At 45.2% G+C, this 17,660-nt stretch overlaps 1 protein-coding gene across 7 annotated transcripts in view; it reads left to right on the top strand.

Moving 5' to 3' along the window:
• The window catches only part of LOC118395356 (catenin alpha-2), a 697,964-nt gene that overhangs the window by 451,443 nt on the left and 228,861 nt on the right, over nucleotides 1-17,660 (top strand). Inside the window, exons 8-9 of one of the 7 annotated variants that reach the window (XM_052464408.1) lie at nucleotides 3,658-3,742; nucleotides 3,931-4,478. The exons of the other annotated variants lie outside the window; for them this stretch is intronic. Coding sequence (XP_052320368.1) covers nucleotides 3,658-3,705 — 48 coding nt within the window. The 3' untranslated portion in view covers nucleotides 3,706-3,742; nucleotides 3,931-4,478. Of the gene's footprint in view, nucleotides 1-3,657; nucleotides 3,743-3,930; nucleotides 4,479-17,660 lie in introns of those variants that run through there. 7 annotated transcript variants of the gene reach the window in all.

Below are 17,660 nucleotides of genomic sequence, written 5' to 3'. Positions count from 1 at the left end.
GTCTAATTTTGTGAAATCTTGGTGGGTGAGCGGACCCCAGACCCCCACAACCATAAAGGGCAATGGGCTCTATGACTAATTCAAGTATTTTTAGCCAGATCCTAATTGGTATGTCAAATGTCATGTTCCTTTTGATGGCATAGAATGCCCTTCTTGCCTTGTCTCTAAGATTGTTCACAGCTTTGTGGAAGTTACCTGTGGCGCCGATGTTTAGGCCGAGGTATGTATAGTTTTTTGTGTGCTGTAGGGCAACGGTGTCGAGATGGAATTTGTATTTGTAGTCCTGGCGACTGGACCTTTTTTGGAACACCATTAGTTTGGTCTTATTTTCTCTTTCTCATTCTCTATAGAAATCATTTGTAGATTGATATCGAGTTTGTTGAAAAGATATCGCTAACGGTATACATTTGTCACTGCGTTTGTATTATGCATAAGCAAAATGAGACTATAATGTGACGCTAGAAAAGGACTGAGACTAAAACATGTCATTTGCAATATCCGCTGAGGGGAAACATCAACTTTGCTAAAAGGTCACAATAAGTACTTTCGTGTTTCCACTGAAACTCTGAGAATTGTGTGAAAATGCTTGCTCTTTGAGGTTTTTCAATTGCAGGTTATATGAGGTACTCCCATGTCCTATCACTTATTACCTAGATCTGTATAATGTATTAATCCAGATGTATAGTGATAGATGGGGAGCAGCGTGGGCGGGTGGATAAATGCAGTATGCACTCAAACTACATTATCTTCTTTCCACTTCTCCTTCCCTTCTCTCCCAATCCTCCTTCTCTCTCTTCTTCCTTCTTTCCTCTCCTCCCTCCTCACTTCTTTCCTTCCCTACCTTATTACAGTTCTTCTCCCAACTGTTTCTCTCCCTTTTCTCCACCCCCCTTTGTCTCTCTCTCCCTTCCTCTTCCCCATCCCTCCCTCTCCTCACGTATACACTTCAGCCAGAGAAGACAGAGAGCTCTCTGTGCTGCCATAAGTACCATAACAAGAGAAGAATTGCTTTCGGCCATCTTGGTATCACAGGGTGAAGCTCTCCTATTGATTATTTCTCACACATTTACATAACGTTTCAACGCTCATTCCCTACCCTCCCCATATCCTCTAGTTTTGCTACTTTTGACCACGGTCTGTGGGGCTCTGGTCAAAAGTAGTGCACTGTATAGGAAAAAGGGTGCCATTTTGTACGAAGACAAATGTGCCGCAGGTATTTTCTGTGGCCTAAGTATTTCACCTATAGATCTGATTGCTCAATACCCAACAGGCAACTCCAGGCAGCTTCTATGAATGGCAACCTATCCCTGCAACCCAATGAGCTCCACTGCCACTATACAAGAGCATGTTGCTATTTTACGACCCTGTGTCAATCAATGGCTCACTTTTATGTGTTTCCCTCGACATCTGTAAGACCGGCAGTTGCCCGACCGAGACACTGTCAATCTAAGCCAAGAATTAAAGGCAGACATACAGTACCAGTCAAATGTTTGGATACACCTAATCATTCAATCGTTACTATTTTCACATTTTTAGATGAATCCTGAAGACATCAAAACTATGAAATAACACTCATGGAATCATGTAGTAAACCACAAAAAGTGTAAAACAAATGTAAATATATTGTATATTTGAGATTCTTGAAAGTAGCCACCCTTTGCCTTGATGACAGCTTTGCACAACCTTGGCATTCTCTCAACCAGCTTCATGAAGTAGTCACCTGGAATGCATTTCAATTAACAGGCGTGCCTTGTTAAAAGTACATTTGTGGAATTTCTTATCTTAATGTGTTTGAACCAATCAGTGTTGTGACAAGGTAGGGATTGCAGAAGATTGAAAATTGTATAAATAAAGACAAACCCTGGAATGAGTAGGTGTGTCCAAACTTTTGACTGGTACTGTATATACTGAACAAAAACATAAACACAACATGCAACATTTTCAACAATTGTATACAGTTCATATAAGGAATTCAGTCAATTTAAATGAATAAATTAGGTCCCTAACCTATAGATTTCACATGACTGGGCAGGGGCGCAGCGGTAGGCCCACACTCCTGGGAACCAGGCCCAGACAATCAGAATACGTTTTTTTCCCCCCACAAAAGGGCTTTATTACCTAGAGAAATAATCCTGAGTTTCATCAGCTGTCTGTGAGGCTGGTCTCAGAAGATCCCGCAGGTGAAGAAGCCGGATGTGGAGGTCCTGGGCTGGCGTGGTTACACGTGATCTGCGGTTGTGAGGCCGGTTGGACGTACTGCCAAATTCTCTAAAACGACGTTGGAGGCGGCTTATGTTATCCACATGAACATTAAATGATCTGGCAACAGCTCTGGTGGACATTCCTGCAGTCAGCATAGCAATTGCACGCTCCCTCTAAAATTGAGACATCTGTAGCATTGTGTTGTGTGACAAAACTGTACATTTTAGAGTGGCCTTTTATTGTCCAATCAGCTTCTTGATATGCCACACCTGTCAGGTGGACGCATTATCTTGGCAAAAGAGAAATGCTCTCTAACAGGGATGTATTTTTTTTTATAGAGAAATAAGCTTTTTGTGTGTACGGAACATTTCTGGGATCTTTTATTTCAGCTCATGAAACGTGGGACCAACACTTTACATGTTGTGTTTATATTTTTGTTCAGTGTAGTATTGAATGTTGGCTGGCCGCATACATGCACTTTCAATTGCCCGTTTTAATTGAGCCGTATCCAGCCATGTATGATCCATATCGATAGGATCTCCACTCCAAAAGAACCACCAGGAGAAGAGGAGCTAACAACGCCGCCCTTATCTGATCTCGAGGCACGTTGAATGGGAGTCTTTTATCCTGACTGTCCCTTCCTGTCTCTGAGGCCTGGGTCTTTTCATTAAGGTCCGGACAGAGCCGATGTCTCAGCCCTTACAGCCATAGTGTAGACAGACTGTGCATCTCAATAGTCTGTTCCACCCTTCCTTGTGTCCTCTGTCCTTGTTCCCTTGTCTCAATAAGGAGACGATTCCACACACACACACACACACACACTCCAGGAGACGAGGTGAGGACCGATAAGAGAAATTGAGGAAAGACTATTATTGAGATTTTCCCCCAGAATGTGTGGGTGATTGTAGTGGCAGGGAGAGAGGATGTTTGCATGGAGCCAGAGAGGCACGTAGGCCTGAGGGGGTGGAGAAGCTATGTAGCTGCTGCTGCTACTATCTCAAGCTCTGGCGCTGGGAAGGGTTGGGAGAGATGAGTGAGAGAGGGTTGCGTCCCAATTATCTCCCCTTATCTGTCATGGGTGGATTTAGAGACATTGGATTGATGTATGCATTTGCTGGAGGGAGTTTTCTGCCATTGTCAAATCCATGCGACGTAGTGTACCTGACCTAATAAGACATCATTAACCTGCACTTCAAACCTTAATCATTGGTTAATTAACACAGGTGCATCACATTCAACGTCTAATTGGCTTTCCAGCAGAAGTCATAGAAGTGAACCATTTACATGGCATGTTTATAATCTGAATTTGTGGGAGTTAGGTGATTAATTGAGATGATTTGGATATCAAGATGTTTTATTTGGTGGCTTTAGAAGGAACTATCTACTTGTTGGTGCCAAAAGAAAGAACTACAAAAGTGTGTGACTGTTTGCCTGTATCTATGTGTGTGTGTGCAGGTTCATGGGGAGGCAGGTTGCCTAGTTTTTAGAGCGTTTGGCCAGTAACTGGTAGGTTGCTGGATCGAATCCCCGAGCTGACAAGGTACAAATCTGTTGTTCTGCCTCTGAACAAGGCAGTTAATCCACTGTTCCCTGGTATGACATCATTGTAAATAATGCTTTGTTCTTAACTGCCTTGCCTAGTTAAATAATGGTTAATAAAATACACTGGGTGTACAAAACATTAAGAACACCTTCCTAATTTTGAGTAACACACCCTTTTGCCCTCAGAACAGCCTCAATCGGTCGGGGCATGGACTCTACAAGGAGTCTGAAGCATTCCACAGGGATGCTGGCCCATGTTGACTCCAATGCTTCCCACAGTTGTATCAAGATGGCTGGATGTCCTTTGGGTGTTGGACCATTCATGATACACACAGGAAACTGTCCAGCAGCGTTGCAGTTCTTGACACAGTTCAAACCAGTACGCCTGGCTCCTACTACCATATGCTGCTCAAAGCCACTTCAATATTTTCTTCTTGCCCATTCACCCTTTGAATGGCACACATACATTATCCGTGTCTCAATTGTCTCAAGGCTTAAAAATCCTTTAGCCGGTCACCCCTTCATCTACACTGATTGAAGTGGATTTAACAGGTGACAGCAATAAGGGATCATAGCTTTCACCTGGGTTCACCTGGTCAGTCTATGTCATGAAAAGAGCAGGTGTTCCTAACGTTTTGTACATTCAGTGTATATCTTACCACATGCCTGTTTTGAAGAGTTTCAATCCAAAACTCAATATATCCATTGTCAGAAATGTTTGTAAATCGACATTAAATAAAAACATATCTTGTGACACACATAAAGACGTACATGATCTTATTTGAAATATATTACTGGGTATTTTTTTTTAGAGAGACACATTTATAAAGTAATACAGTATTAATACATACATGAATATTAAAAATAATCAATCAACTATATTCTTCAGATATCACCTAGCCGATTTATTATACAGTGCCCTCCGCTAATATCGGCACCCTTGGTAAATGAGAAAAATGGGCTGTGAAATGTTTTATTTATTGTTTATCCTCTTGGTCTTTCATTCAAAATATTCACAAAAATTGAACCTTTAAATTAAATAAATTCTTATCGTAAAACATTTTTTTTAATCAAATATATGCGAGCCGCAATTATTAGCACCCTTTCATTCAATGCTTTGTGCAAACTCCCTTTGCCAAGATAACAGCTCTGAGTCTTCTCTTATAATGTCTAATGAGGTTGGAGAAAACATGGCAAGGGATCTGAGACCATTCCTCCGTACAGAATCTCTCCAGCTCCTTCAGATTCCGAGGTCCACGCTTAAGCTTCCTAGCAGAGGCATTCAGGTTTTGATTTAATATCGGCTGGTACTTGATGGAGTCCATTATACCATGTATCCTAACAAGTTGTCCAGGGCCTTTGCAAATTAAACAGCCCCACAACATCAAAGATCCACCACCCTACTTCACAGTGGGGATTAGGTACTTTTCTGCATGGATATCTTTCTGTCTACGCCAAACACACCTCTGGTGATTGTTTCCAAAAAGCTCTATTTTGTTCTCATCTGACCGTAGAACCCGGTCCCATTGAAAGTTCCAGTAAGGTTTGGCAAACTCTAGGCGCCCGAGTTTGTTGTTTGATGACAGCAAAGGCTTTTTTATGGCAACCCTCTCAAACAACTTGTGGTTATGCAGGAGGAGTCTGATCGTAGTTTTGGAAACTTTCTGACCCGAGACCCAACTAAGTCTGCAATTCTACAGCTGTGATCCTTGTAGATTTTTTGTCCACTCTAACCATCCTCCTCGTTGTGCGTGGGGTCAATATAGACACACGTCCTCTTCCTTGCCGATGGTTAACATCTCCTTTAGCTTTAAACGTATTCATTATTGCCCTGATAGTGGAAATGGGCATTTTCAACCGTTGAGCTATGTTCTTATTTCCATTTCCTTATTTGCCATTTCCTTATTTGTGCATCTCAACAACTTTTTGTTGCATGTCATTACTGTATTCTCAGGCCATGGGGACTTGGCCTGTGTGTCGCCTCATATTTATACCCCAGTGAAACAGGAAGTCATGGCTTACCACTTAAGTGTTCCTAATCACGCAGGTGAACTTGAAAACATCAAATATGAATGGGAATAGACTTCAGTTAGATTTGTACTCATAATAATTTCACGCAGTGCTAATAATTTGTGGCACACCAAAGGGCACTGTATCCAGAGGATGAATAAATGTATACATTGCATGTTCATCTAGCTGGACAGGCGATATAGACAGAGCCATATAATTCAGAGAGTTTGGCCAACGTTTAGAATATTATATATCGTTCTGAATCTACTCATTCAGTTACAATGCACTTGAATTATATTCCCTGTGTAATGGTAATGGGGCTAACGTGGCTGCCACGTCATTTTCAAGTGTCATAAATGGATCATAATGCAGAAACCTCAATGTCCCAACTCACCTAACACATTAGCTCTGGATATTAATGTAACGAGTGCGCTGAGAGTCGGGAGGCAAGTTCAGGGAGTGAGCAGCCTGGCGACCTCGAGGACGGAGAGGGAGCATTTGGGATGAAGCCAATGTGTCAGACATCTCTCTTTGAAACATTAAAAAAAGACACATTCTGAAGCATATCTAAAGTAAAACTTTTAAAAGGCTGAGAACGCGCATAATTCGCACACGTAGAAAGTGACCCATGGACACCCATGGAATCAGACCCCTTCATGTGAATAGGGAGCTGTAGTCCGTGACATGCTTATCTGTCTGTGGAAGTGTGAATGAGGATTCAACGGAATGGGTGTCTCCAACAACTATATATTGATTTCGGCATTGGCTTAGCTTCTCGGTTGTACACTTTGTGTAACGCCCTGACCTTAGAGATCCTTATTATTCTCTATGTTTGGTTAGGTCAGGGTGTGACTCGGGTGGGAATTTCTATGTCTTCTGTTTCTTTGTTTTTGGCTGAGTGTGGTTCCCAATCAGAGGCAGCTGTCTATCGTTGCCTCTGATCGGGGATCAAACTTAGGCAGCCCTTTTTTCCACCGTTAGGTTGTGGGATCTTGTTTTCGGTTTAGTTACTGTTGCCTGACCAAACTGTGCGTTTTTGGTTTTCGATTTTGTTTAAGTGTTTAAAAAAATAAAAAATCATGAACACTTTCCACGCTGCGCCTTGGTCTACTCTTTCTACCACCAACGAGAGCCGTCACACTTTGTTTGATTTGCTTTGTGTGTTGATTCTGTTTCTACATCTACGCCTGTGTACGTGTTTGTGTTGTGACATATGCTGCGTCAGGTCCAGGGAGGTCATCTATGGGCATCTACACTACACTGCACGAGCTGGCTGCACTACACTGCACTGTACGAGCTGGCTGCACTACACTGCACTGTACGAGCTGGCTGCACTACACTGCACTGCACGAGCTGGCTGCACTACACTGCATTGTACGAGCTGGCTGCACTACACTGCATTGTACGAGCTGGCTGCACTACACTGCACTGTACGAGCTGGCTGCACTGCACTGCACGACCTGGCTGCACTACACTGCACTGTACGAGCTGGCTGCACTACACTGCACTGTACGAGCTGGCTGCACTACACTGCACTGCACGAGCTGGCTGCACTACACTGCACTGTACGAGCTGGCTGCACTACACTACACTGTGCACGAGCTGGCTGCACTACACTGCACTGTACGAGCTGGCTGCACTACACTGCACTGCACGAGCTGGCTGCACTACACTACACTGTACGAGCTGGCTGCACTACACTACACTGTACGAGCTGGCTGCACTACACTACACTGTACGAGCTGGCTGCACTATACTACACTGTACACTGAGCTGGCTGCACTATACTACACTGCTACACTGCACTGCACGAGTGGCTGCACTACACTACACTGAGCTGGCTGCACTACACTACACTGTACGAGCTGGCTGCACTACACTGCACTGCACGAGCTGGCTGCACTATACTACACTGTACGAGCTGGCTGCACTACACTGCACTGCACGAGCTGGCTGCACTATACTACACTGTACGAGCTGGCTGCACTACACTGCACTGCACGAGCTGGCTGGCTGCACTACACTACACTGTACTGGCTGCACACTGTACGAGCTGGCTGCACTACACTGCACTGCACGAGCTGGCTGCACTATACTACACTGTACGAGCTGGCTGCACTATACTACACTGTAGCTGGCTGCACTACACTGCACTGCACTGGCACTACACTACACTGTAGAGCTGGCTGCACTACACTACACTGTACTGAGCTGGCTGCACTACACTACACTGTACGAGCTGGCTGCACTATACTACACTGTACGAGCTGGCTGCACTACACTGGCTGCACTACACACTGCACGAGCTGGCTGCACTATACTACACTGTACGAGCTGGCTGCACTATACTACACTGCTGGCTGCACTATACTACACTGTACGAGCTGGCTGCACTACACTACACTGTACGAGCTGGCTGCACTACACTACACTGTACGAGCTGGCTGCACTACACTACACTGTACGAGCTGGCTGCACTACACTACACTGTACGAGCTGGCTGCACTACACTGCACTGCACGAGCTGGCTGCACTATACTACACTGTACGAGCTGGCTGCACTATACTACACTGTACGAGCTGGCTGCACTACACTGCACTGTACGAGCTGGCTGCACTACACTACACTGTACGAGCTGGCTGCACTACACTCGCTTTGGTTTAATTTGCTTTGTTGTGTCCCTATCTCTCATATGTGTGTTTGTGCCATTGTTCTATTTGCTTTGGCGTTTTTCTGGGGAGTGTGTGGATGGAAGTAGCAGTGGGGCTGGCGAAAAGAGAGAATACCCTATTTGACCTACATATATAGAGGGAGGTGGTGCTACTACTGCTGCTGGCTGCGACAGACAGACAGACAGACAGACAGACAGACAGACAGACAGACAGACAGACTGTAGCAGGAGATTAGGCAGGGATCAAGAGCCTCTCAAAGCACACAAACAAACAATGACTATAGAGACCAGGCATCAAAACCATACTGTACTCTTTACTCCCTGCTACCCCCTGCCGAGGCCCATATGCTCTGCTGTGCACGTACACTAACATAGTACGACATGTTTGATTTGTCATGTGGTGCTGGTATTTACCTTCCGGCCCCGCGTAATCACAAGAAAAAGGAGACGTTTCTTGTACAAGCGTGCAGATATCCGACGTTCTGTTCCCTTTGTATGCGGTTCTATGTGTCTCAGTCTGTAGAGCATAGCACCGCCAGGATCGTAGGTCTGTTTACTGCTGGGGGCCACTCATACAAACATGAACGTATGCACTTTGGTCTGCGGCCTGGTATACATGGCGTTCATATATACTGCAAGCTGTTTGCACTCAAGTCATGTAAAGTGAAGCAGTGACAACAAGGCCAAAGATATTGCAAAATACTTCTGGTAGTGTTGCGCTGACAGAAGTGTTTATCCGTGTCTTTGGTGTGTCTTCTACAGTCAATAACAGGAATTGACTGGGCTCAATCTGATGGTGCGGAGTTATTCGACGTGCCGGGGACAGGAGACTACCGTAATGAGAGATTTTCTTCGTTTGAAATTACTGAATGATTGCGGCTATTGAATTACAGTTCAATTTAATGAAATGGCTTTCATGATTTAATTTCAGGCCGTGCGTGTGTGCGTGTGTGCGTGTGTGTGTGTGTGTGTGTGTGTGTGTGTGTGTGTGTGTGTGTGTGTGTGTGTGTGTGTGTGTGTGTGTGTGTGTGTGTGTGTGTGTGTGTGTGTGTGTGTGTGTGTGTAGCTGTAGGAGCGAAGGGGAGGTGTGGGAAGGGCCTCACTGATTGCTTTGTGGTTAGCTCCATCCACGGAAATGAAACCATTTGTTCAGTGTATTTATATACTGCATCTCCAGCGTTCTCTTAGACTAGCTGCTCATGTTAGTTGGCATACCACTCTTTCTTTCTCATTGTTCCCCTTGCTAATAGGAACGTGGGATAGCTAGTCAGCCACACAAATGAATGCATTCAACCAAAACGAGTCGTCCCGCATCTGAATCAGAGAGGTGAGGGGGGCTGCCTTAATCAACATCATTGGCGACCGGGGATCAGTTGTTCGGGGTTAACTGCGTTGCTCAAGGCAGTTAACCTTGTCGGTTTGAACCACCAGTAACATTTCGATTACTGGCCCAATGCTCTTAACCGCGAGGCTACCTGCCTCGTTGAGTCTCTTCAGTACTGGTGTTCAGAGGGAGAAAGTATAAAAGACACAGTGGTGACGCAGCTGCTACACAGTCTGCTAAGCTATATGCTCCATTTAAGAAATAAATGTGTTGCCATAAAATGTAGTGTAATGCCAGTCCTTTAAGTGAATGGAACCTCAGTGCTGGTACTCTGTGTGCTGTAAACAACGGTCCTCTTCCTTTTCTCTCTCTCCCTCTCTTTCTCAGTCCATCCATCCATCCCTCCCTTCCCTCCCTCTCCCTGCCTCTCTCACGTCACCTTTCTCCTCGCTCTTAAAAACAGCTGACCCTGGCTTCTACCATTTCTTCCCAAAAATGTTTGCGTCTCTCCCAGAGGACCTCCAGACACAGATGAAATCGACAGGAGAACCGGTCGGGCCTGTCTCATGTGTGTCAGTGCCCTCCACCTTTGTTGCTTCACGCCGAGGATTGTGGGGGAGGAGGCGGGCGCCTCAGGCGCTACTTGTTCCGGGGGCCATCTGGTTCCATTGGATTTTGGCCTCATTCATCCTCCATCTCTCTCACTTGTGTCCTCCCCCTCTCTCTTTCTTCCACTCTCTCTTTCTCTCTCTCACACAACTTTATTCATTTTCTGTTATTTGCTGTTCTGCGCATGCTGCTCCGTTCATGTTAAGTTAATTATTTTCTCGGTTCATGTTCTGGTCATGAAATAAGGTCCCTTCTGTTTCTGAGGTCTTGTTGCCAAAATGTGGAAAAAGTGAAGGGGTCTGAATACTTTCTCTATCCATGCAAATCATAGATGAATAATAAATCTAACAGTATAATGCATTACTAGGTACTGTTCATGGCCCTTTCAGGAATATGTGTTTTATACGGCCTACACTTAAACAATCAACCAGGAAAAGAGGCACATTAGAAACGCTGCGGCCCAAAACCATTACCAGTAGCATTGCACTGTTCTGCTTGCCAGGTTCGCCATTGTCACACATGCTCACATCAGCACGTGCTCACATTTCAAAAACAAAAAGCACCACCAACAACAGACAAATGAAAGGATCCTGCCCGACACGTCGGGCTCAAAGACTTAGTGACGGCACAGATGGTCAAAATGGGATGTGATTAGTAACTCACACCTTTTTCTCCCTGTGTGTCTCCTGTGCTTCTCTGAGGGAGAAGAGGGAGGCAGATTTATCTTCATTCATCACAGGCTTTGACAGTTCTGACAGTGTGCATTTGCCTCGCGGGTTCCCTTTCCATTTAAATGGGCCTAGGCCTCCCCAAGGTGTGTCTGCGAGCAGTTCATTCTGTTGAGTGTGTGTGCATGCCTGTGTACGTGCGTGTGTCTTGTGGTTGTGTGCCTGTGTGTGTCTGGGTATCTGTAACTGTGTTTTGGTGTGTGCGTGCGCGTGGGTGTGTGTGTGTGTGTACGCGTGCGTGCGCACGGAAGTGTCTGTGTTGTGAAATAGCAAGGAGCTGCACAACAGAACACACACTCATCTAACATCCTCTTCGTTGTCACCGAGGACCCTTGGGTTTCATTAGTAACAACTTAAACGCAGACACTCGCAACCCGACTCCCACACACTGATCCCGAACACTTCAAACAACAGGAAATGATATCGGCCTTAAGGAACCGTTGTATTTTTCCTTTATCTTACTATTTTCCTTCTTGCAGATAGTCACCCACTACTGTTGCAGATGGTCACCCACTACTGTTGCAGATAGTCACCCACTACTGTTGCAGATGGTCACCCACTACTGTTGCAGATAGTCACCCACTACTGTTGCAGATAGTCACCCACTACTGTTGCAGATAGTCACCCACTACTGTTGCAGATAGTCACCCACTACTGTTGCAGATAGTCACCCACTACTGTTGCAGATAGTCACCCACTACTGTTGCAGATAGTCACCCACTACTGTTGCAGATAGTCACCCACTACTGTTGCAGATAGTCACCCACTACTGTTGCAGATAGTCACCCACTACTGTTGCAGATAGTCACCCACTACTGTTGCAGATAGTCACCCACTACTGTTGCAGATAGTCACCCACTACTGTTGCAGATGGTCACCCACTACTGTTGCAGATGGTCACCCACTACTGTTGCAGATGGTCACCCACTACTGTTGCAGATAGTCACCCACTACTGTTGCAGATAGTCACCCACTACTGTTGCAGATGGATTTGCTAGGTCGTTATCACATTTGCTTTCGACGAACCACGGTAAAGATAATAACGTAACATATCCCCCCCCCCCCGAGGTGTCCAGTTCTAACAGTTGTCATAGAAACTGCAACAATAGCACATTGATTACGCAGCCATTATTGATGCTGTCATGTACTTCCACGGACATTCAGTTGAAGTAGTGTAAAGGTTGGTGTTCGGTCTCTAAAGCTCTCTGGGTACATTTTACAGTTTGCTTTGGGTGTTCGGGTCATGTCCGGGTTTGACCCAATAGTAACTAAATAGTGATTATTCTCATTATTGATACAAGTAATGTACTTATTCCACTGATCATTCAATGCAGGAAGGAATCTGTACTCAGTCCCTCGCCGTTTCCCCGGCAGAATAAGCCAAGAGCTGCATCCACAACAGAGTAGCCAATACTCCGGGCCATCAACCTGGCATACACACTGTATTATCTATATATTGGTGTTGTGTAGTAGTGATGCGCGGGTTGACTCATAACCCGCAGTTCCTACGGTTATATTCGCGGGGCGGATGGGTTTTGGAGTTGAATAAAGAGAAAACAATGCCTTTAAAAATGCCTAAAAAGATCATTGTTGTGCAATTTCTATCTATAGGCTACGTCGAGGTTTTTGTCTTTCATTATTTTAGGCTATCTGGTATTAGTGCGTAAGCCTAAGCTTCAGGGCTTAACTGTACGCGTGCCAAACATATTACACGCCAATCGCCAAATGCTTTCGGGAACGGGCGGGGAAAGTTTGACGTCCATCCAACGAAGGGAAAAAGGACAATGTGGGAATTTGATCAGATAACGGGAAAGCTGCGAAGGTGGAGCTGAGAATTAAAGAGAAGGGAGGGCTAGAGAAGTCATGTTTGGGAAAGATTTGTCGAAGTGGTAAAAGGAGGATGATGGCAGTGAGGGTCTATACAAATTTGACGGTCTCTTTGATGGGGTGGGGGGGTGGGGGGCTTCACAAAGGACTATGACACGTCAGTAGAACTGTAGCCTGCTGTTCAGATGGGTTAAATGGAAACTGACTGTGTGTCTATAACCTCTCACACAGTAATTATGCTCATGCAGGATGCACCTGAGCTCAATTTCTAATCTCATAGCAAAGGATCTGAATAGTTATGTAAATAAGGTATTTCTGACTTTTATTTTTTAGGAAATTAGCAAACATTTATCAACCTGTTTTCACTTTGTCATTATGGGGTATTGTGTGTAGAAATAAAACAACATTTAATATTTCATCTACTTTAGAATAAGGCTTTAACATAACGGATGTGGAAAAAGTCAAGGGGTCTGAATTCTTTCCCAAGGCAATGCATGAAAAAGTCAAGGGGTCTGAATACTTTCCCAAGGCAATGCATGTACTGTATGCTTCCATCTTCAAGCCTGGATGAAGAAGAGGGTCTTGGGGGTTGTATAGGGTTGTGCATCAGTCGGGACCAAAAACTGGGAAATGTTAAGATAACGTACCTGGAGAGAGAGGGGGAGACAGACAATGTGCCGGAATCCTGGAAAAGTTCCCTCTGGGAGGATAGCCTAATTCAGTATGCCACCCGTGTTTGATCATGACCTTACGCTGCATGTCCTTGGCGCAGAGCGCAGCAAATGCCTTTTTGGGGGATTGGAGGGGTTTAAGAGGCTTCAGAGGAAGCTTGATCAGGCTGCTCCATTTGAACATGTTGTTTTTGACATTTCCATTCCACCTGACCCCGATGCCTTCTGCAGTCCCTCGGCCACCATTTTGATTATGAAAGTGATTGGATGAACTTGACACTTTCATGGATTCTGATTGTTGGAAATGGTTAAACATACAAGGCCCCTTATCCGTCTGAACGGATCTCTATTCCCAAACCTCGGATATCATACACACAGCACAAAGGCTGCATAACCCTGTATTGATTCAAATGCAATCAATACTACTACTGGTATTGACCACAAGCACAGAACCTTCGATATGGAATGGCAGTGTTTTGATCAGGAACTCAATGGTGAAAATGAACTACAAACGATCAAACAGGATAGAGGCTTTTAGGGGTGGCTTTGGTGGCCTTCTGGCCACTTCACTAGCAGCCTTTCTGTACTGGACGACTGTGAGATCACATGACAAACTACTAGGGGTGTGTGTGTGTGTGTGTGCTCTCACAACGCATTTGTCATCTTTGAGTGGCCGGGCTGTGGCTTTTCTAAATGTCAGCAAGGGGTTGTTAAGCAACCGTGTGTGCTTTTCCTCTCTCCCCTTCTTTCTCACTTTCTCTTTATCTCCCTTGTTTCTGGACTACCCGGCCTGCCTCCCATTCATACCACCACAGCCAACAATACAACCTGGCCTCCGTCCCAAATGGCACCCTATTCCCAATTTAGTGCACTACTTTTGATGGTAGTGCGCCTTATAGGGAATAGGGTGCCATTTAGGACGCATGCTTAGATTGCTTCTCAGCTGTCAGAGTAGAAGGGTAAGATCAGCCTCTTGCCGAAGTGAGTTGTGGTTAATGTGGAGGTGTTGGCCTCGCCTGCTTTTCAAAACAAAAACATGTCACTGTGAAGGACTGGAAGTCCTCAAACCCTAAAATATTCTATTGATTGGGGAGAATATACAACGTAGACTTGGCACATAGTACAGTGGCCAGTTTTACAGTGGTAGCTAGAGACTCTGTCTCGCTCGCCACTCTCTAGTTATCTCACTCCTCACATCACTCTTTTTTTCTCCATCCCTCTCTCTCTGCCCGCGTGGTGATCTCGGCTGGGCCGGAGACGAATGTGGGTGGTGTCGTGTCATTCATTTCCTCCCCTAGTCTACTTGGTTGACGGAGCCCCAATGAATGACAGATTGAAGGGAAAGTGTCGCCGGCCACATCATCATCATCATCCAATATCTTGAAAACAACTGCTGACCTGCAAAACATTTCGGGGCTGTGTCAATAGTGGACCAATGAAAAAAGCGATAGATATATGTTGTTTTTGAGTGTAGTTTCCCATTAAGTTTGAGCCTTCTGTCTCTCCGTCTGACTGTAGCCCTTCTCTCCAGTCTCCACAGGTGTAATGGGCTCCCACAGTTCAGCAGGAAATGTTGGTTCCACTGGGGCCCCCCTGGGATTATTTAGGCCAATACAAGCTCAGAGGCCTGTGCCGAGCAAGTCCCCATGTCTCACCGTCTGTCCCTGGATTGTCTCTCTCTCTATCTCTCTCTCTCTCTCTCTCTCTATTCAAAATATTATTTTGTTCATTCTCCTACGGCACTATCTTTCCCAAAAGTCATGAGGGACTCGTGCACCACTTGGTGCTTTAAGTCTTATTCAGATGGTCTGTTTGTCCTCAGCGCCTAGTTTCCATGGATCCGATAGCATTAATGACCACAATGCATGTACTTTGCATGACTATATAGTAGTGCTAAATGCATGGTGCAGTCGAAGGAATAGCACCTTAAAGAGATGTAGGAGCTTTAACTCTCGATGTCCTGCAATGAACATGATGGGAGACAGAGAGCTGCTTTCAAGCGCAGGGCGCAGGCAGGTGTTTATTTAGTAAAGGACCACAGGAGGAGGCAGGTAGCTGGGTTCAGGGGCAGGCAGAAGGTCATACACAGGGGGTCCAAAAGGTAACAGTACAGGCAGGGAAAAGGCTAGTAACGTAGTCCGGAAGATCAGGCAAGAAGTTGATGATAGGAAATCTGATAGGCAAACGTACAGGTAGGGAATAGGTAAAAAGGATGGCCAAAAACCTATGATACACGGGAGGACTAATATGGACATCAACAGAGCTCCGAATAGAATGTGTATCCAAACAAACAATACATCACAATGATTGGGTGCAAAGAACTGAACTAAATAGTGTGTGACAATGACATACAGGTGTGCGAACAGTTGATCAGAATTCAGGTGATTGGGATCTGGAGAGTGAGCTGCGTTCAGGCGATCTATGTGTTTGAGAGTGTGAGCTGGAAGTAGACGTGACATGTCCAATGAACTTGCTTTATGTTAATATTTTCACTTAGTTCTTGTCACGGTTTTCTAATGGTGAAGGAGAGTCGGACCAAACTGCAGCGCGTATATTGTGATCCATGTTTATTTACACAACGTAACACGAATCCAAAACACAAACTCTACAAAACAATAAACGTAGTGAAAACCGAAACAGCCTTAACTGGTGCAAACTAACACAGACTATAAGGACATCAAGACACTCAGGACAATCACCCACAATACAACCAAAGAATATGGCTGCCTAAATATGGTTCCCAATCAGAGACAACGATAAACACCTGCCTCTGATTGAGAACCACTTCAGACAGCCATAGACCTACCTAGAACACCCCGCTAAGCTACAATCCCAATATATACACACCACATACAAAAACCCATGTCACACCCTGGCCTGACCAAATACATAAAGAAAAACACAAAATACTTCTACCAGGGCGTGACAGTTCTGTTGTTGTTCCATAGACAGGCGATAGACTGTCAGTGTTGTAGAAAGATTGTCAAGAGTCCAGTGTGTGGAGTGTGTTCACATCCTACTGTGCCAAACTATGGCCACCATTTTCCTTGCATCCATACCTGAGTGCTTCATATTGGAGGGGACATGATGCTTGGTGCTGCACACAATCCAAAACAACCCACAGATATCACCAAGGTCTTCACACCTGGCTCCCCCGTTTAAAGCTGTGGGGTTGGTGACAGAATTCACAGCATATTTTCATGTCAGGGGTGTGAAGACCTCTGTGATATCTGTGGGTTGTTTTGGATTGTGTGCAGCACCAAGTCCCCTCCAATATGAAGCAATATTCATCCCCCCCTTTTGTGGCGGGAAGGGAAAGGGAAGAAATTGAAAAAGCGATCTTGCAGGCTGCCATTATTCAGGACTCTGGATGGGACTGGCTGCTGGCTGAGACGTATTCATAAATCTCTCACGGAGCCCCAATGAATGTAATCAGGAGACTTGCAGAGGACACAAACTGGCCCAACACTCCATCTCGCTTGTCAACCGCAGCTTCAGTAGCCTCAACTATATAGGCCTTTCGGGGGGAGGAGAGAAAACCAACTTCAATTCAACCCAAACCATGCAGTCGATCTGTGTGTGTGTGTCTCGCTCTGTATCTCTTTGATGCTTTTTGGGAGTGCTGCCATTTTGAATTTGACTTGAAGTTGAACAACAACAACAACGATTAGCTTCTTTCATTGTAGACCCCTGACTTAAGCCATCGCCCCTTCCCTAGAGCAGCCATTTTGAAAAGGGGCTCATGTTATAGGCCTAAATCTTATATATCGTTTGGGTTCATCTCTATGCAATATCTTAACAGTGGTGCCAACAACAGCAGCAATTGAAATCTTCCTTGTCGGACATTTTTAGTCCCCCTGACTGTTTTCACCCACTTCTAACATCCACTCTCAAATTCATTTCATTTCTCTGTCCCTGTTTCTTTGTGATGGGCTGTCAGAGGTTAGGCACGAAGCGCACCATCTGCTTAACCCAACACAGCTCCTGAGGCCATCATTTCTGTCTCTGTTCTAGTGTCTCTTCTCAAGTCGCTACACACACACACACACACACACACACACACACACACACACAC

Source organism: Oncorhynchus keta, chromosome 16 (genome assembly GCF_023373465.1).
Source record: "Oncorhynchus keta strain PuntledgeMale-10-30-2019 chromosome 16, Oket_V2, whole genome shotgun sequence".
NCBI lineage: Eukaryota > Metazoa > Chordata > Actinopteri > Salmoniformes > Salmonidae > Oncorhynchus > Oncorhynchus keta.
The sequence above is the reverse complement of the archived record's forward strand: the minus strand, read 5'-3'. Positions and strand labels throughout refer to the sequence as shown.